The sequence below is a fragment of the Salmo trutta genome, chromosome 18, assembly GCF_901001165.1.
Source record: "Salmo trutta chromosome 18, fSalTru1.1, whole genome shotgun sequence".
NCBI classification, from domain to species: domain Eukaryota; kingdom Metazoa; phylum Chordata; class Actinopteri; order Salmoniformes; family Salmonidae; genus Salmo; species Salmo trutta.
Genome location: NC_042974.1, coordinates 40,478,761 through 40,500,512, shown reverse-complemented (window position 1 = coordinate 40,500,512; position 21,752 = coordinate 40,478,761). Strand labels below are relative to the sequence as shown.

General features: G+C 43.3%; 1 protein-coding gene across 3 annotated transcripts in view; it reads left to right on the top strand.

The window, feature by feature from the left end:
* Positions 1-4,012: 4,012 nt before the first annotated feature.
* LOC115153298 (pro-neuregulin-3, membrane-bound isoform) overlaps positions 4,013-21,752 on the top strand; it is a 553,781-nt gene continuing 536,041 nt past the window's right edge. For all 3 annotated transcript variants that reach the window (XM_029698589.1, XM_029698590.1, XM_029698588.1), the window contains exon 1: positions 4,013-6,070. In XM_029698589.1, the coding sequence (XP_029554449.1) occupies positions 5,359-6,070 (712 nt within the window). In that variant the 5' untranslated portion in view covers positions 4,013-5,358. The remainder of the gene's footprint in view (positions 6,071-21,752) is intronic.

Genomic DNA, 21,752 nt, shown 5'->3' with positions numbered 1-21,752 from the left:
CAGCCATGGCAGAAGTTGGCTAGCTAGCAATAAGTTGACAACATTGACTCTCAACATAGTTATTTTGTTTAATGATCTCAGTCATATTCACAACTCAATGCAATGCAGATGAACTATGACACAGGCATGAGCAGATCAGCTCCAAACATTCAAGGTGCTACAAATGGAAATTGTATCAACCCGACCTCTCTACTTTACTTTAGCTGCTAATCAAATACACTGCTCAAAAAAAGGGAACACTTAAACAACACAATGTAACTCCAAGTCAATCACACTTCTGTGAAATCAAACTGTCCACTTAGGAAGCAACACTGATTGACAATAAATTTCTCATGCTGTTGTGCAAATGGAATAGACAACAGGTGGAAATTATAGTCAATAAGCAAGACACCCCCAATAAAGGAGTGGTTCAGCAGGTGGTGACCACAGACCACTTCTCAGTTCCTATGCTTCCTGGCTGATGTTTTGGTCACTTTTGAATGCTGGCGGTGCTTTCACTGTAGTGGTAGCATGAGACGGAGTCTACAACCCACACAAGTGGCTCAGGTAGTGCAGCTCATCCAGGATGGCACATCAATGCGAGCTGTGGCAAGAAGGTTTGCTGTGTCTGTCAGCGTAGTGTCCAGAGCATGGAGGCGCTACCAGGAGACAGGCCAGTACATCAGCAGACGTGGAGGAGGCCGTAGGAGGGCAACAACTCAGCAGCAGGACCGCTACCTCCGCCTTTGTGCAAGGAGGAGCAGGAGAAGCACTGCCAGAGCCCTGCAAAATGACCTCCAGCAGGCCACAAATGTGCATGTGTCTGCTCAAATGGTCAGAAACAGACTCCATGAGGGTGGTATGAGGGCCCGACGTCCACAGGTGGGGGTTGTGCTTACAGCCCAACACCGTGAAGGACGTTTGGCATTTTCCAGAGAACACCAAGATTGGCAAATTCGCCACTGGCGCCCTGTGCTCTTCACAGATGAAAGCAGGTTCACACTGAGCACATGTGACAGACATGACAGAGTCTGGAGACGCCGTGGAGAACGTTCTGCTGCCTGCAACATCCTCCAGCATGACCGGTTTGGCGCTGGGTCAGGCATGGTGTGGGGTGGCATTTCTTTGGGGGGCCGCACAGCCCTCCATGTGCTCGCCAGAGGTAGCCTGACTGCCATTAGGTACCAAGATGAGATCCTCAGACCCCTTGTGAGACCATATGCTGGTGCAGTTGGCCCTGGGTTCCTCCTAATGCAAGACAATGCTAGACCTCATGTGGCTGGAGTGTGTCAGCAGTTATTGCAAGAGGAAGGCATTGATGCTATGGACTTGCCCGCCCGTTCCCCAGACCTGAATCCAATTGAGCACATCTGTGACATCATGTCTCGCTCCATCCACCAACGCCACGTTGCACCACAGACTGTCCAGGAGTTGGCGGATGCTTTAGTCCAGGTCTGTGAGGAGATCCCTCAGGAGACCATCCGCCACCTCATCAGGAGCATGCCCAGGCGTTGTAGGGAGGTCATACAGGCACATGGAGGCCACACACACTTCTGAGCCTCATTTTGACTTGTTTTAAGGACATTACATCAAAGTTGGATCATCCTGTAGTGTGGTTTTCCACTTTAATTTTGAGTGTGACTCCAAATCCAGACCTCCATGGGTTGATAAATTGAATTTCCATTGATTATTTTTGTGTGATTTTGTTGTCAGCACATTCAACTATGTAAAGAAAAAAGTATTTAATAAGATTATTTCTTTCATTCAGATCTAGGATGTGTTGTTTAAGTTTTGAGCAGTGTATATGCTTGTCTAAAGTTACATACAATAGCATAATGTTGTGACTGTTTTAGTAAACACAATTAGAACATTATAGCTACATCTATACTTACCTTCATCATTGGTACTAGGTGCTCTAACTGCTTGGTCATATCGCCAACATTCTCATCACAGATTCTCATCACAAAAAACGACATAGGCAAGTGTCCAGGCAATGTTTTTCTGCACGACATGGCTGTTGACACATTTTGCATTTAACAACAGTGAGGTCCTTAGCCTGACTTATCCTCACACTCTGGCAATTATGTGTCATAAACAACTTATTGAAATGTAATAGGCAGGTGATGAGACCAGTTACATAAAGTATTATGATACCAAAACATAACAATCTTTCACTCAAGTCAACCTTAACAACATGATTGTAATTGAGTAATTGAGTAATGCACAACAGCAACTCACATGCAACAGAGAGGGCTATAGGGAACAGATTGTTAGAATTAAGCTGGGTCTTGCATTGAGTTGGAGCCTGTTGACTGGATTGGGTCATCCTCATCGTGGTAGACCAGGGATGGGCAACTCCAGCCCTCAGGGGCCTGATTGGGGTCCCACTTTTTCCACAGCCCTATAGCTAACACACCTGATGAAACAAGTGTGTTAAAAGCAAAAGTGTGTCACAATCAAGCCCAAAGGACTGGAGTTGCCCATCCCTGTGATAGACTGTCACCATGGTCACCTGAAAAATATAAAAAGTGTTTTCAAACTGTAGCATCTCTCAAACTTCTTAAAAACCATTTAATACTTTCATATCTAAGTGTTTGTGGTCGGCAAAGAAAGCAGAGCAGCAGCCTATTAGACAGCAGGTGGCTCCTATTGGAACTCTGGGAGGGTGTAGAGGAGCCAGGCACTCTGGGGAAAGGAATGTCTTTTCTCATAGATACAATCTCACACAGATGCAGTTTTGAGAAATGTGTTAATGCATCCATGTATTGATGTATGTCTGTGATTCCTCTTGTGACCAGGCGTGTAGGTAGGTCCCTCCCCGTTTGGTTCTGTGTTTGTCTCACCGTGCGTGTAAACTTACCCTTTACAGTCAACATGGTGTGGGTGATGTGGATGCAAACCAAAATGCTACTGGAAAAGGGGATATGCAGGTGAGCATTGCTCTGTGTCTTTCTGACCTCGCTGGAACCTTGACTATCAGGCTTGTGAGTATGTCTGTTGTTAAAGAACAGTAGATAAATACAGCTACAGTACTGTAGCAGGTGTCAAAGCTGCAAATGCTGAAAAACTTTGTTAGTGCATAGGTCAAAATAGCTTCCTGTATTTTTCAGAGAAAAGCTAATTATTTCACTTAAAATATATATATTTTTAATTAATTTGTCTCTGCAGTGGCGTTTAACAGCCTTTGTTAGACAACGTGGTGATGTATCTGCATTTCTGAGGGGTGTAAAACTTAGCTCTACTTTCCCCTGGGGACCAATACTGTAGGCGGGCTTTTCAACTAACCCTCCCATGCCCTGTTATCTTTGGCGGATTTTTATCTTTGCCCTGTGAAACAGGAGGCATGATGATGGGGATAGCAGGACAGACAGGGTTTACAGCTTGACAATATGGGCCTAACTGTCAGTTTCTGGTCTATTCCCCAAACCACCATTTCCCTGTTAAACACTGATGAATGTTATATTTTTTCATTCATGTCACAGCCCCTCACTTCAATGTTTTTCTCTTGAGCTAGATTTACCCTCCTTCCTTTTATCTTGTCCTCCTTCTCTTACCCTCTCAGCCTCATCCTTCCCTCCTCTCTCTCTGTTCCAGATACATAACTGGGAGGCACCATGTGAGTGAGTGGCAGTTCCTTGTGACTCTGCTCTGCCTGTGTTGCTAATGCTAAGATGCAGCCTGTTCTGTAACTGCCTCTGCTAATAGTGCAGAGATTTGCCTAGGATCAGGCTCTCTCTCAATCTCTCATTCTCTCTGCACTCTTCCACTCCCTATTTTGTGCATGCATTCTTCATTGCGCTCTCCCACTCTCTCTCTCTTTCATCTCTCTCTCTCTCTCTCTCTCTGTCTCTCTCTCCTAACACACAGAGAGAATGTTCCCAATGCTGGCGGAGCTAGCAGGTGCAACCTCGTCTCTCTCTCTCACTCCCCTTCCCTCTCTGTCTCTCTCTCCCTCTTCCAGTGTGCACTGTGCTCCGTCTATGCTTTTTTTCTCTCTCTCTCGTTTGCATTCGCTCTCTCTCAGCACCGGCAGCAGCAGCACAGGATAGCAGCTGTCTACCTGACTAGAATACCAAAGCCACTGGTCTGCTAGATCAGCATCATTGTCTAAAACCACAAGAGTGTCAGGCTGTAAAGCTGCAGCGTCTGCGGTGGAGATCTCTAATCATCCGGTAGCAGTCCCTGATGGGACAGAAACCAGCCAAAACTGCAAAAAATCACACCATTGACTGGAGGGCTGCAATTCCTCATAGAGGAACCTGAGGTAGAGGAGCCGGGAGAAGAGCTGTACAGGGTGATTTTCAAGTGCTCCCTCTATCTTTACTGTCTTTTTCTGAGAGGATCCTTATCCTTTCTCTCTCTTCTTCTTTCTCTCTGTACGGGAATGTAGCTGGCGGATAAGGGAACGTTTCTAGGTCTCGGCTACATTAACAGGCAGCGCACAGAGACAGCAGGGCGCTGAGCGGACAGCTTGGGGAACCTGAGGAACGGGATAAAGCATTGCAAACGACAGATTTATCCACCCTTCTACCTCCACCACCCACCCCTCCTTTTCTCTCTGTATCTCTAAGCTCCAGGGTTATTTTTTCTTCTTGTTGCCATCAATGGATTTTGTATTTTTCCCTACTGGAGAATAGCAAGCAACTGAGTGCTGGGAGTGGGCTTGGTTTTTCTCCAAAACATAAAAGGAGAATCCCTTGTGAGGGGGGATGTTGTAGACAGCGGGGGTCTGGAGAGGGAGCAACGACACACCCAGGGCTGATCTCTCTTCTCTCTGATGGGAGGGACATGTTTCTGGGGCTGGCTAGCTGACTCAGCTAAGGTGAGAGAAACCCAGGATCCTATCTGCCTTGCCTGCTGAGAGGTGGGAATCAGAACCACCCTGCAAGTTTTTCCTCAACAGCATCCATAACCAAAACGCCCCATCTTGGAATATTGACGGTGGAAAAGAGAAAGGGTGCGAAATAGAGAGGTCTGGGTTTGATCAGTGCCAACAGATGAGTGTGCAGGTGCTGCGACAAGGTGTCTTCAGACGGATTTACAGCTGTTTGTCCCTCACTGTCTCCTTTCTATTCTCCTCTTCATCAATTATTTTTGGATTGTCCTTGGAGTTGGACGTCTGGATTGCTTTTGGACAGGACTCAAACTGGACAAAAGATCATTCCGCATCTATATCAGATTGTTCCACCTCTGTTGTGCGTCTCTGAGTTTGTCTGAGTCTTTGTCTGTACATTTCTGTGTATGTATGTGTTTGTGACCATCTCATTGTGTGTGTTTCTTTCTCGATGTCCGGCATTGCCGGCTGCCATTCTGGCTCGTGCTTCCCATGCCTGTCATGCGCCTGGCCCCAAGATTAACCCTTGCTAAGCCGTGCGCAGGATGAGCGAGAGCTCCGGAGCAGTCACATCCGGGGCGGTGATCCTGGAGGAGTGTCCAGAGGGGAGTAGGGAGCGAGAGCAGGACCAAGGCCAAGAGCCAGGGCCCCTGCGCTGTGGAGGCTGCACCGTGTGGCCCCGCCAGCAGACATGGCTATGTGTGGTCCCTCTGCTCATAGGCTTCATTGGCTTGGGACTAAGCCTGATGCTGCTCAAATGGATTGTGGTGGGCTCTGTTAGGGACTACGTGCCTACAGACCTGGTGGACGCTAAGGGTATAGGACAGGACCCCATGTTTCCCCCCCATCTCTCCAAGCCCAGCACCTTCCCCAAGAACTCAGACACTACCACTACAACCACTACTACCATGGCAAACCCCACCTCAACCACCGTCACAGCGGTGAGGGGCAGAACTCGAACTGTTGTCGCACACCACCCAAGTGGCACCACTACTACCGCTAAGGTGGGTGGTGCATCAGGCAGCCAAGTTACACCTCGCAGCACCACACAACGCCAAGGCAACTCCGGGGGCGGAGGACCACAAGGCCCCGTTATTACCACAACCACCGCTGCGCCAGTTGTCATTTTTACCACCTCCAGCCCCACTCCTTTTAACCCCACCGTGCTGCATGACTCCACAGAAATGTGGACACACAAGCACTCCACGGAGAGGCCTGCCACCACCCCCACACGGACCCATGTGAACCGAAAAACATGTAAGTCACAGCAATCACTAATTCCTGCTTGGTTTTGGAAAAAGCTAGTGACTGATCACTATTTAGTTTAATGTGTGATTACTCACAGACATTGGCTGTTTTTGTGTTTCAAATGTAGCATAAAGGTAAAATGTGCCTTCGTTGGGTGATTAACATCGGTTTATCTGTATCTTTTTTAATCAAGACACAAAAAACCTGTGTAATAGAAGCTTAATCCTGAGAAGAATTGTTGTATAGTGTGGTAATGTGTTCTATAGCAGTTTTTACGACGTGAAATTCACAAAGGGAAACATTCTTTTTGGATAAAAGACGGATATACTGCTGTTGTGGTTGTGGCTGGTAACTCCCCCTATGGAAGGGTAGAAGCTGCAGGAATTAATGATCCAGTGTAATGGATTGATCTATTGAGGGGCATCTGTATCGTTTGGTTTTCAGGGAAGTTTACTTTAAGCATTCTCGCCAGATTCCATATTCTCTTTTAAAAGCTGTCTTTCCTCTAGATAATCTTTTTGCTGCGGTGGAAAAGGTCGCAGAGGAAGGGGGGGTCACGGAGGCATGCCCCCCCCCCCCCCGGGATTGTTTGTAGAAGGACGTTGAGAAGGTCCTCTCCAGTGACTTTTTAAAATGCATAAACATTTAAAAAATATTTGACCATAGCCCAGGGGTAGGCAAACCTGGTCCATGTTTTTGATTCAACCGACTTAGAAAACCAGGTGTTCAATTTAGGCATTGAACTGGTCAATTAGCTCAGTTGGTTGCCGAGTTGCCAAGTTGGAACAAAATCCTGCTGTACCTGCGGCACTCAAGGAACAGGGCAGATGTGCTATTAGCAATAAGCACGTTTTCTTTTCATGGAGCGTAGAGAAAATGCTGCAATTTTTAAGCACATTTTCTGCAATTCTACACATGATGCCATTAAGCTAACCTAACGTAGCAGGCATAAAAGAGTGGTCAATTATCTTTTCTACAAACTTTGTGTGATTTTAGTCGTTTAAGTTTACACTGAAAGCGTTTTCCTTCCCAAAATGTCCCCCGCGTGTGGCGGCAACAATTTAGCAGCAGCGGTGCGCCACTGCTAAATGAATACAGGAGAAACAAAGAACCATTCCAAGTGTAATGATGAATGCACTAGAATGGCGTAATATTCTGCAACTTTGCCTCTAAGCAGGAAGTATGTTTTCATGTGTCTGATTGCCAGTATTTATTGGTAATGGCTTCCAGTAGAGCAAACCCAAATGAGTTTTGAAGGAATAAAAAGGGAGAAGTGTTTTTAGTTGTGTAGACAAGCTGAATTTAAAGGGATTGCTATTTGAAGACTATAAATTCACATTTTGTTGAATTACTAAGGCTGGACTGGATTGACTTACCTTTGCCAAGCTTTCAATGAGCAAGGCCTCCAGTATGCATGTTCAGTATAACACAGTTGATTAGCCTATTTACTGTAATAAGACTGGATCAATCGGTAAACAACAATGATATGCTCTCCAAGTTCTATCCACCCTGCTGTCCTTGACTCCGGTCGTTGGATCACCATAGCCTATTGATTTGTGCAAGAGGGATTTTCTTGCAGTGATCAATCAACTTTGTACCTATGACTGCAGGCCTTATGTTAATGCTGGAGCATCTCAAAGTGTCGGCTGCAAGAGTAAATCATTTTGCAAAAAGTGTTGAGTTTGTGTTGAATTTCATTCTCTGATGTGCACTCTTCCTTCTGCCATACAAACATATACACTCCTAGTAATTACCCAGACAGCATAGCTACAGCTGTAGATATAGCGGTACGATGAGAATTCGACAGCAGATGTCATCCAGTATATCTTAGTGTTGACCAATGTTATTGAGACACAGTTGTTATGGTATTTATTACATTGATTCCATTGTGCTCAAAGGCAATCATAAGCATTAGTCCATTGATAGATATAATTTCCCCATCATGTTGTCTATTTTGATCCTTGAACTACACAAAGCTGAGCCTGCATCAAGTTATCAATAAATAAACGGTCAATTCCCTTGCCTGTCTACTGCTGGTGTTGTATTATTAAACATGAATTTATTAATTAACCATTTTAAGAATACCATTTTGCGAGCAAGTGCTCCCAAAAACCGTTATGCCCCAGTCATTTTCCCAAGGAAAATGTAACTTCTGCAGTATGCTGCAGCAGCCAACTGTAATCTCACTTGCCCTTCGTCCTATATCCAATCTTCCATCCTCCCACACATTGTTCGCAATTTCAAAAGTGCATATTTTCCTTAATATTTAGATATGCTTTTTGTATATACTGAATTATCCTAATTAATGTAATGCCTATCTTATCACATATTCATTAATTTAAACGGAAGGCGCTTACACTGAGAACTTCCACTCCACGCAATACTTTTATACTTTTAGATAATACATTCTGAACGCAAATGTACATAAAACTATCAATACTATCAACAAAAAAGTCAGTGCAGTTCCTACACAAGTCTTTATCTGGTTATTTTCCAGTACTAGAAGGATGTTCTACCCCCAAAAAGACAACACATGTTTCTAATGACTCGACTAGAAGGTGTGTAAGTGTATATTTGCTAAGGATTACTTGTCCACTTGTCGGCCGGATGACCTCTGCCATGGAGAGAGCGTATTTTCAGCTGGCCTTTCAGCAGTAATGCAGTTTGAAAGGGATGTTACTTTGTCCTAGGCATTGAATATTGGATCAGGGTGTCAAGCAGACCTGCTTTGGCAATATTCGCCTGCACTCTGCTAGATTGCATTTCACCCAAGCCAACTTTAATTCAGATGAATTTCTTATCACTCTGGAGGAGCAGCTCAACAGAATTGCACACCTATCAGTCACACCCGTGATGCGGTTGCAAGCATCCCTGTAGTTGGGATTATATTGATATACAGTGTTTAGTACTGTATAAGACTGTGTTCATTGAGACGTCATTGAGACGTTGTCACTTATTAGATTCAATAATATACACTGCTCAAAAAAATAAAGGGAACACTTAAACAACACAATGTAACTCCAAGTCAATCACACTTCTGTGAAATCAAACTGTCCACTTAGGAAGCAACACTGATTGACAATACATTTCACATGCTGTTGTGCAAATGGAATAGACAACAGGTGGAAATTATAGGCAATTAGCAAGACACCCCCAATAAAGGAGTGGTTCTGCAGGTGGGGACCACAGACCACTTCTCAGTTCCTATGCTTCCTGGCTGATGTTTTGGTCACTTTTGAATGCTGGCAGTGCTTTCACTCTAGTGGTAGCATGAGACGGAGTCTACAACCCACATAAGTGGCTCAGGTAGTGCAGCTCATCCAGGATGGCACATCAATGCAAGTTGTGGCAAGAAGGTTTGCTGTGTCTGTCAGCGTAGTGTCCAGAGCATGGAAGCGCTACCAGGAGACAGGCCAGTACATCAAGAGACGTGGAGGAGGCCGTAGGAGGGCAACAACCCAGCAGCAGGACCGCTACCTCCGCCTTTGTGCAAGGAGGAGCAGGAGAAGCACTGCCAGAGCCCTGCAAAATGACCTCCAGCAGGCTACAAATGTGCATGTGTCTGCTCAAATGGTCAGAAACAGACTCCATGAGGGTGGTATGAGGGCCCGACGTCCACAGGTGGGGGTTGTGCTTACAGCCCAACACCGTGCAGGACGTTTGGCATTTGCCAGAGAACACCAAGATTGGCAAATTCGCCACTGGCGCCGTGTGCTCTTCACAGATGAAAGCAGGTTCACACTGAGCACATGTGACAGACGTGACAGAGTCTGGAGACGCCGTGGAGAACGTTCTGCTGCCTGCAACATCCTCCAGCATGACCGGTTTGGCAGTGGGTCAGTCATGGTGTGGGGTGGCATTTCTTTGGGGGGCCGCACAGCCCTCCATGTGCTCGCCAGAGGTAGCCTGACTGCCATTAGGTACCGAGATGAGATCCTCAGACCCCTTGTGAGACCATATGCTGGTGCGGTTGGCCCTGGGTTCCTCCTAATGCAAGACAATGCTAGACCTCATGTGGCTGGAGTGTGTCAGCAGTTCCTACAAGAGGAAGGCATTGATGCTATGGACTGGCCCGCCCGTTCCCCAGACCTGAATCCAATTGAGCACATCTGGGACATCATGTCTCGCTCCATCCACCAATGCCACGTTGCACCACAGACTGTCCAGAAGTTGGCGGATGCTTTAGTCCAGGTCTGGGAGGAGATCCCTCAGGAGACCATCCGCCACCTCATCAGGAGCATGCCCAGGTGTTGTAGGGAGGTCATACAGGCACGTGGAGGCCACACACACTACTGAGCCTCATTTTGACTTGTTTTAAGGACATTACATCAAAGTTGGATCATCCTGTAGTGTGGTTTTCCACTTTAATTTTGACTGTGACTCCAAATCCAGACCTCCATGGGTTGATAAATTGGATTTCCATTGATTATTTTTGTGTAATTTTGTTGTCAGCACATTCAACTGTGTAAAGAAAAAAGTATTTAATAAGATTATTTCTTTCATTCAGATCTAGGATGTGTTGTTTAAGTGTTCCCTTTATTTTTTTGAGCAGTATACAATAGGACTACCATCAAACGTGTGTGTTGTTTTTCAAGTAAAACACAAACATATTAGCCTATGTTTCACAGATGTAATTTACTGCTTCTTTATTCTATTGATTTGACAGTCCAAAGTGGAATCAGAGCCCTTTATGATCTGATGGGTGCTATAAACAAGATTTATTAGGATCTCTTCAATCCTCTCGCGCCTCTAGTCTAAGAGGAAGGGGAGCCCATTCCCATTTTTGGTGGGCATATTCCTCCTCATGAGGCCTCAGGCAATTCAATATACTGAACCACAGATCCAGCTACAGTACCGGAAGAGTGAACATTAACCTTATCATCAACTGACATTAACTGATGTGTTGTCTGTTTGATTTTAGGTCAGATTTAATAATGGTGTATAACAGTATACAGTTGAAGTCGGAAGTTTACATACACTTAGGTTGGAGTCATTAAAACTTGTTTTGCAACCACTCCACAAATTTCTTGTAAACAAACTATAGTTTTGGCAAGTCGGTTAGGACATCTACTTTGTGCATGACACAAGTAATTTTTCCAACAATTGTTTACAGACAGATTAGTTCACTTATAATTCACTGTATCACGATTCCAGTGGGTCAGAAATGTACATACACTAATTTGACTGTGCCTTTAAACAGCTTGGAAAATTCCAGAAATGTATGTTGTGGCTTTAGAAGCTGCTGATAGGCTAATTGACATCATTTGAGTCAATTGGAGGTGTACCTGTGGATGTATTTCAAGGCCTACCTTCAAACGCACTGCCTCTTTGCTTGACATCATGGGAAAGTCAAAAGAAATCAGCCATGACCTCAGAAAAAGAATTGTAGACCTCCACAAGTCTGGTTCATCCTTTGGAGCAATTTCCAAACACCTGAAGGTACCATGTTCATCTGTACAAACATCAGTACGCAAGTATAAACACCATGGGACCACGCAGCCGTGAAAACGCTCAGGAAGCAGACACGTTCTGTCTCCTAGAGATGAACGTACTTTGGTGCGAAAAGTGCAAATCAATCCCAGAACAACAGCAAAGGACCTTGTGAAGATGCTGGAGGAAATGGGTACAGAAGTATCTATATCCACAGTAAAACTAGTCCTATATCGACATAACCTGAAAGGCCGCTCAGCAAGGAAGAAGCCACTGCTCCAAAACCGGCACAAAAAAAGCCAGACTATGGTTTGCAACTGCACATTGGGACAAAGATTGTACTTTTTGGATGAATGTCCTCTGGTCTGATGCAGCATCATGTTGTGGTGGTGCTTTGCTACAGCAGGGATTGGTGTACTTCACAAAATAGATGGCATCATGAGGTAGGAAAATTATGTGGATATATTGAAGCAACATCTCAAGACATCAGCCAGGAAGTTAAAGCTTGGTCGCAAATGGTTCTTCCAAATGGACAATGACCCCAAGCATACTTCCAAAGTTGTTGCAAAATGGCTTAAGGACAACAAAGTCAAGGTTTTTGAGTGGCCATCACAAAGCCCTGAAAATTTGTGGGCAGAACTGAAAAAGCATGTTCGAGCAAGGTGGCCTACAAACCTGACTCAGTTACACCAGCTTTGTCAGGAGGAATGGGCCAAAATTCACCCAACTTGTTGTGGGAAGCTTGTGGAAGGCTACCCAAAACGTTTGACTCAAGTTAAATAATTTAAAGGCAATGCTACCAAATACTAATTGAGTGTATGTAAACTTCTGACCCACTGGGAATGTGATGAAAGAAATAAAAGCTGAAATAAATCATTCTCTCTACTATTATTATGACATTTCACATTCTTAAAATAAAGTGGTTATCCTAACTGACCTAAGACAGGTAGTTTTAACTAGGATTAAATGTCAGGAATTGTGAAAAACTGAGTTTAAATGTATTTGGCTGAGGTGTATGTAGACTTCCGACTTCAACTGTACCTTGTGTATGCGTGCCGGCTTGAATGTGTGTCGACAAGGTGGGGATGGGGTGATCTAGTTGTGACTCAGTTGTGATCCGCAGACTCGTGAAATCTGAGATGAATGGCTCATCCTTAAAATCAGATTGCCCCCCCATCTCAAAGAGGATTTATAGGCATCTCCTGGACATGTCCCTTTTTTGGAGATTGGTGGTCAAATCATCATATTGTTCAGTATATTCCTAGAATCTTAACCTAAACTATTTTAGTCCTTGGTATTAAATATCAATGCAATTGCTTGTATTGCAATGTTAAGATGGAGATGTTGAAAGAAGTATTGCATGGTTAAAGTCATTGCCAAAGTCAGAATGCTGAGATTCTTCCCAGACTGCTTTCCAATATATGACATGCTGTGAATTTTAACATGCTAAGAGATTTGGGAATTAGATCAAAGTACATGCTGAATCAAAGCTGGGTGATCAGACATGGCTGCAGTCTCATCTATCATTGAGCTCGTTCATCAGTTAGTTAGACTAACAAGATGTGATTCTTAACTTGTCTCCCTTTTTGCACTCTCCCACACACTCACACATACTTACATTGACATCCCAACACACACATGCACACACATTGCATATGCCCACACACAAATAACACGCACACACACACACACACACACACACACACACACACACACACACACACACACACACACACACACACACACACACACACACACACACACACACACACACACACACACACATGCTGCTGCTACTGTCCATTATCTATCCTGTTGCCTAGTCACTTTATCCCTACCAATATGTACATTGCTACAGTACCTCAAGTAACTCGTACCCCTGCACATCGATGCAGTACTGGTACTTCCTGTATATAGCCATATTATTTTCACTTGTTATTGTTATTCGTTATTCACTTTGTATTTTTTGCTCATGTCACTATTTCTATTTTTTATCTTTATCTTAAACTCTGCATTGTTGGAAAATAACCCATAAGTAGGCATTTCACTGTTCGTCTACAGCTGTTGAAGCATGTGACAAATACAATTTGATCTTCATCAGTTATTGATAGTTGGTTATAGGCCTAGCTCAAGGAGTGCTTCCATTAAAATATTGTGTTAAGGTTTGCTCAATCACCAAGTCTTGAAAATGGTTCCCCTGTAACAGTAACAATGGCCAAATCAAATGATTTATCATGAATAGTCAAGCAGGGGTTCTCATTAAGCTGATTTGAATTTGCATTTCAATCAATTTGAATACTTCTCACCCTGCATCTCTAACAGCATGCTGAAATACACTCTCATGCAGTGCCATTAGATTAAATTCCTCTCTGAAGCTGTCTCAATAAAGCTTCATGTCACATTGATTTATCCTGCTGAAATGTCCTAAGGAGGGAAGAGCCTTTAAATATGAATGTGCAGAAAAGGAAACATGTTCAATAAGTAGAGGAAAATTTGAATAATTGACGAGGCCCTATGACAACAACAAAATAAAGACTGAAAAATGGCTTATGGTTTATAAATCGGATAGAAGAGATATGGATATAAGCAAGACAATATGACACAGTGTAACATTTCAATTGTCTGAGAGTTGACAAGGTGTTTTCTAAAGATGTTTCACCAGGAGATGCTCCATTGCTTCTTTAAAGCAGGGCAACCCAGGGTAGCCTTAACTGAACAGAGAAACGACCTTCCTCTGCCCAGTAACACGTCTAGTAATCCCATTGCTCCCAAAGATGATGGACTACAAAGCGGCTGAATGCTAGAGATGTATCCTTTTTATCAGAGGGGCTTTTGATAATGAATTCCGTTTTAAGCAGGCCTGATTAGATGAGGTTCCCCGCATGTCTATGGCTACGAGATGTGAGATCAGTTAATATGTTTTGGATTGCAGACCCCAGCTCCACTTGTCCTCCAGAGATGGATTGCCACTTTACTCCGAACAGGGACAACAAAGAAGTGTTAGTCCTTACTGATGACAGTATACAGACATTGCAGAAATGATGCAATGCCCCAGCCTCGTGATTTGTCTAACATTCCTGGAATGTTAATTTCTGGAGCAACCATACTGTAGTCTACCTTGTATTTTTCTTGGACATCAGAAGCACTGTTTGAACTCAAATGCTGATCGCCATTAAAACATGTCCCATTGCCTACACAGAAGTGAGGGTGATAATTATGAGGTAGTGCCCTATTATCTATCGTAGGCATTATGACTAATAAAATGCTGCTTTTTCTGGTGCAGTACTTATTGTGATTTGTTTGAGCAGCCCATCTTCCTAGCTTAAATACCTCTATCAGGCTCTTAAAGAGATTGTATAGGTTCATCAGAATGTGGAGAATGGAGGCTTTCCTTAGGAACTGTGTCTTCAATATCAGTAAATGTCAAAGCTGCACTCAAAAATATCCCTTGCACTGGATCATTATTGGCAGTATAACATATCCGTTATGTGTTATTTTGCAGATATTTTGTTATCTGACGTTTTCCTCGTCCTGCAATTCAATCATTCTTATGAATGAACAAGACATCCAGGGAACTTAATGTACAGATGTTCTACTAGGCCTATCAATATTCCTAGAAATGTAGCATATACATGACTTAAATACTGTATGTTCTCGAATATGTTCAATATGCATTCATGCAAATTGATTTAAACTATACCTCACCTTCACTTTTACAATTCCTACACCTTTCTATATCCTCTTCTAAGTTGGCTGCAAACTATTTAACATCAGTGAGCAAACAAATGTCAAAGTGTTTTGATTCTAGCCACGGTCAGTAGCTGGTGCTGTGGTTTGTAGCCTATTACTCTGTAACGGCTTTGAGAATCCAAGCAGGCAGCGTTATAAATGTGGGCCTTAAACAACTAGCAGCCTGGCCTGTCTGTCATGGGACACTGGCCAAGCTCAGACCAGAGAAATAGCCTACTGAGGAGGAGGAAGATCCTCTTGGGGGGCGACCAGACTTTACCCCAAAATACACCCCAACAGGAATACACAAATCTCGGTAGAGCTCATCAAGGCAAAACATGGCACAGTAGAATGTTCTGTCCATCCTGGCTGATAACTATGCGGCTCAATAAAGAATAGGGCTGCAGCCATCATTATTTATCTTAAAACATTATTTCATTGATTCAAGTCAAAGGCAAGTTCATCTATGCTCTGCATTGATTCAGTATGTCCCTAAAAGGTCCATTTATGATTCAATTCTGTTTCATTTGATTCCACCACTGAGTAAAATATTACCTGACTGGAGTAATTGCTTTAGTGCTGAGCTTGCTCTACTTTGTTTTCAATTTCCCATAGAGTGTTGGTGTGCGTGTCTAGGAGTGTGCATGGAATGTTTTGGCATGGTGCACGAGAGAGTAAGTGTGCACATTTGAATGATCACTAATTACAATGGCAAGAAAAAGTATGTGAACCCTTTGGAAATACCTGGATTTCTGCTTAAATTGGTCATAAAATTTGATCTGCTCTTCATCTAGGTCACAACAATAGACAAACACAGTCTGCTTAAACTAATAACACACAAACAATGATATGTGTTCATGTCTTTAATGAACACACCGTGTAAACATTCACAGTGCAGAGTGGAAAAAGTATGTGAACCCTTGGATTTAATAACTGGTTGACCCTCCTTTGGCAGCAATAACCTCAACCAAATGTTTTCTGTAGTTGTGGATCAGACCTGCACAACGGTCAGGAGGAATTTTGGACCATTCCTCTTTACAAAAATGTTTCAGTTCAGCAATATTCTTGGGATGTCTGGTGTGAACTGCTGTCTTGAGGTCATGCCACAGCATCTCAATCGAGTTGAGGTCAGGACTCTGACTGGGCCAATCCAGAAGGCGGATTTTCTTCTATTGTTGATTTACTTCTGTGTATTGTGTTGTTGTCCTGTTGCATCACCCAACTTCTGTTGAGCTTCAATTGGTGAACAGATAGCCTTACATTCTCCTGCAAAATGTCTTGATAAACTTGGGAATTCATTTCTCTGTCGATGATGGTAACCTGTCCAGGCCCTGAGGCAGCAAAGCAGCCCCATAACCATGATGCTCCCTCCACCATACTTTACAGTTGGGATGAGATTTTGATGTTGGTGTGCTGTGCCTTTTTTTCTCCACACATTGTGTTGTGAGTTCCTTCCAAACAACTCAACTGTAGTTTCTTATGTCCACAGAACCTCATTGAGCATTCTGCGCTGTGCTCATTTATAGACAATTTGTCTTTCCGTGGACTGATGAACATCAAGGCTTTTAGAGATACTTTTGTAACCCTTTGCAGCTTTATGCAAGTCAACAATTCTTAATCTTAGGTCTTCTGAGATCTCTTTTGTTCGGGGCATGGTTCACATCAGGCAATGCATCTTGTGAATAGCAAACTCAAATTTTGTGAGTGTTTTTTATATAGCAAGTCAGCTCTAACCAACATCTCCAATCTCGTCTCATTGGTTGGACTCAAGGTTAGCTGACTCCTGACTTCTAGGGGTTCATTAGCCAAGGGGTTCACATACCTTTTCCAACCTACACTGTGAATGTTTAAATCATGTATTCAATATAGACCAAAAATATACAATAATGTACGTGTTATTAGTTTAAGCACACCATATTTGTCTATTGTTGTGACTTAGATGAAGATCAGATCAAATTTGATGAGCAATTTATGCAGAAATCCAGGTAATTCCCAAGGGTTCACAAACTTTTTCTTGCCACAGTAGCAGCGTATTTGTGCTGACGTGGCAGTCTTCTGGAGGATGGCTCTCTCACCCTTCTGTTTCCCCATTTCACGCTGTGTTGTCTCATATTTTAATTCTGTATTCCCATCCTCCTTGTTTCCCTATCATCATAATCTTCCCTGGACACCACATGTTTTCAATGTGCAATAACATACCTTGAGCTATTGAGAGTCATCGTTAAATGTGTTAAATGTGTTTGCTGCCAATTATTTACACTAACTAATTTACACTAACTAATCATGCAGATTAAATTGCTGTTTTCTTGAAGATAAATATATTCTATTAATTGAATCTGTGTGTGCCAGTGTGTAAGCATACTTGTGTGTGTGTGAGCCAGTGCTTGTAGGTGCATACACACATTTGGGTGTGTGTTCATATACATTATGTGAGTCACCTGAGGAAGTGAAGGGCCGTCTTGTGTCTTTGGCCTTTTGCCTCTCAGCAGTTTAGCAAAGCCCTGTGTTCATGCGTAGGCTCTGATTATGAGTGCAGAGCGTTTTGCTGCTGTTATTTTTAGCATTTAAGATCCATTTGAGCTGTGCATGCGGTGGGGGCCTGGTTTTCTCGCACAGGGCTCCTTTCCTTTCTCTCTACCCCACATCACCCTTTCTTATTGGCATAGAGAGCTGTCTCTGTCAGCCAAAACCCATTAAGACTGTCCTGATGAGCAAACTGGGTTGATAAGTGCGTATTATTTCTCAATGGTTATTACTGTAAGACATTTTGATATCTGTGTGTTGAGCTGATTCAAAAGTAGGTTAAACGGTTGGTATGTCAGCGATCAGTCTGGGCCCCATAGACACACGCATCCTACTCTCTTGGTGTTGTCATTGAAATGGCTGTTGTAAAATTTCACAGAAGGGCAATGCAACCTTAATGGAACCCCCACAGTATCACAAAGAGACACAAACTCACCAAATGCTTAATAAGTGCAGTGCTCTGCTACACAGTTGGACTGACTGAGGGCCCTGCCTTTGGGGCAGTCTGTTACACTGCTTTTCTCTCCTGTCATGACATGGAACAACCCGCTCAGTGTGCTTGCCAGGGTACTCTTACAGAGTGCAACTTCAGGCTATCAACGCTTCCCATCCTCGGTCAGCACTCTTTCAACCTCTCTCTCTGTTTCTTTCTTTCTCTGTCTACCTCTTCACCTTTCACTCCCATCTCTCTCTTTTCGTCATTCTTACCCCATACTCTCTCCCTTTCTGTACCCTCCATGCTTATATACGGTGGCAAATGTCTCAGAGAGACACTGTGTGCAGTGGTGGAAAAGGTACCCAATTGTCATACTTGAGTAAAAGTAAAGATACCTCAATAGAATATGACTCAATTAAAAGTACAAGTCACCCAGTAAAATACTACTTGAGTAAAAGTCAAAAAGTAGTTGGTTTTAAATATACCTAAGTGTCAAAAGTAAACTGAATTGCTAAAATATACTTCAGTATCAAAAGTAAAAGTAAAAATCATTTCACATTCCTTATATTAAGCAAACCATTTATTACTTTTAGGATAGCCAGGGGCACACTCCAACACTGAGACATAATTTACAAACGAAGCATTTGTGTTTAGTGAGTCCGTCAGATCAGAGGCAGTAGGGATGACCAGGGATGTTCTCTTGAAGTGTGTGAATTGGACCATTTCCCCGTCCAGTTAAGCATTCAAAATGTAATGAGTACCCCCCAAAAAACTACGTAAGTAGTACTTTAAAGTATTTTTACTTAAGTACTTTACACCACTGTCTGGTTGTGACAGGCCTCAGCCCTGTGGGTCTCTGCTCCATGGCAGAGCTTAGACGGGGGTTATGGGAGAGTGACTCCACACAGCCACTGAGAGGCGAGGCCGAGTCATCCATCTAGACTGTACACCATCCCTTCATCATCTTTGCCACAGCCGACTCAATACATTTACATTGTCCCTGCTTCGGGAGACCCACCAGAAGGTGTTTAGATTGAGGGTGATGAATAGTGGATGTTTGTTGTTGTAGGATAGGATAGGAAGAAGCATGCTCAGCTGTTTGGTGGCTAGTGCAGTGAGAAACGCGGGGCTGGCCACTGCGGAAGGAAGCCCCCTTTATAAGCCAAAGGTGGCAGCTTCCGCTCCGATGTGTTTGGTTTACGCTGAGATGAACATGTCAGTGATGAAGCTGTCATAGGCCTGTCCGCCACCTGTCAAGCGTGACTGATGCCTCTCTATTTCTCTAGCCTAGGAACGGACATACAGGCAGAGCCAGTCCTGACCTCCCTAGGGCCCTAAGCAAAATTCTGCTAAGGGTCCGTCCTACCTGACCCGTGAGCCATGTAAACCATTTGCCATTGACACCCCAGTGCTCCCACTACAATCCTCCCTCCTTTAAAACAGTTTGCTCCGTCTGTCGGTCTAACAATAAGTAGACCTATACAGAACAGAATGAGGTATAAACAAACAATATTTATTGAATATAATATTTTCTATAGAATCTTAAGATAAGTGAATATTAACATTAACATATAAGACATTGTAGAAAATATAAAATGTAGAAAATAAATGAAATATAACACTGAGCTTTGGCTCTGCTGCCTGGTAATTAGTCCAGTCATCACCATATTATACAATTAGCTTTGTCTATACAGTGTAAACATAAGCCTATAAGCTATGGCTGCAGCTATATGTCTTAAAATAGTAAAATAAAACCTATACAGCTATGTGACTAACTTTGGCTATACAATGTAAACATAAGCCTATAGGCTATGGCTGCAGCTATACAGTATGTCTCAAAATAGTCAAATGAAACATATACAGCTGTGTGATTAACTTTGGTTCTCTCTACAGCCCGGGCATTTTCAGCATCAACATGGGCACCAGTCTTTCTGGAATGTCTGGAAGAAATTGAGAAAGTATGTCACATAGTTAAGCAGTCATTTACACAAATGCACTTCTGCCATGCAATCTTAAATGTTACTAAGTGTGTAAACATTAGAATGTTTGAATTAAATTCTTACCATCAAAATATTAGTCTTCTGCACTTTCTTGAGGCAAAATCGTCAATGATGTCATCATAGGACATGTGTTTCCCCACGTCATGATTAATGCTCATGATGGCCAGACTACTCAAACGTTCATGTGACAAGGAAGACCTCAGGTAGATTTTGATGACCTTTCATTTTGAAAAGCTCCTTTCTGCCGATGCTACTGTTACTGGTAGGGTGACTGCAATTCTTAGGGCTATCCAAAGCTTAGGGTAGAGTTCCTCCAGGTTTTTCTCACAGAGAAAGGAAAGCAGCTCAAAGGCAGTCATCCTATCTGATGCCAGATCAGGTAAATTCTGAATCTTGTGTGACAGATCCATTCCACTGAAATCACAGTCATCTCTGAAGGTTAGAGTGTTTTCAACTTCCATGCAGTGAGCCTTTAAAGATTCACTGGACATCTGAGAGGCAGTGATGACGTTCAGCAGCGTTCTATATTTGGTTTTTACCTGGTTGAGTGTTTCAAATCTCTCATCCATGGATGTAACAGCAGAGTCGACCACAATGTTGAAGTAGTTGACTTCAAGGTTTTTCAGTGCATCAGTCACTGGTTCATCAGGAGCCTCATAGCTGAAGTCCCTATTGCTGTTCCTCAGTCTCTTCACTTTCAGATCAGCCTCCACATTAATTTCTTCACAAATGCTTTTGGTTTTTGTCTGGGCCTCAGAGAATCCAGTTTCCAGAATCCAAGCTCCTTTGCATTAAATTCACTGCAATATCCAACTGCATTGAGGCAGATTGGAGGAGCTTGTTCACCTTGTTTGTCATTGTCAGTATCTCACACCATACGACACAGCAAATCAAGAAGCGGTAGGACCCAACTTCCTCTGCAAGTGCTTGTGCCTCCACTTTGGTCACAGGATCGTTGATCGTCTGTCTGGCTTCCAGTAATGCCTCCTGAACCTCAGAAGCCTGATACCTGATTGAATGAACACTTTGGAGCCTACTCTCCCATCTTGTGTCACTCCATGACTTCACAGTAATGTTCATGTGTTTCTTCAAAACACTCCATCATTGTGTGCCAGCTGAAAAGAAGGTGAAGAGCTTTTGCACATGCCCAAAAAACCCAACTGCATTTTTTAAAGATTTGGCAGCATCTGCAATGACAAGACAGTATGTGCGCCACATGGGACGAACACGACTCTGGGATTTTTTTTTAGCAGTCTGGCTTGTACTCCTTGGTGCTTGCCCTTCATGTTGGCCCATTATCATAAGCTTGCCCTCTGCCATCTTCAAATGGAATCTTCAGCTCGTTCAGCTTATCTAAAATGACAGTGGACAGATTCAAGCCTGTTGTAACCTCAACATTCACAAAGCCGAGGAAGTGCTCCTTGATCTCTGGCTTTCCCTTTAAATCCACGCTTCTCAGAATAATGGACATTTGCTCCTGGTGACTAATGTCAGGTGTACAGTCCAAGATAATGGAGAATTACTTTGAGTCTCTTACTTGAGTCACTTTGCTTCCAGAATCTTGTCACTCACA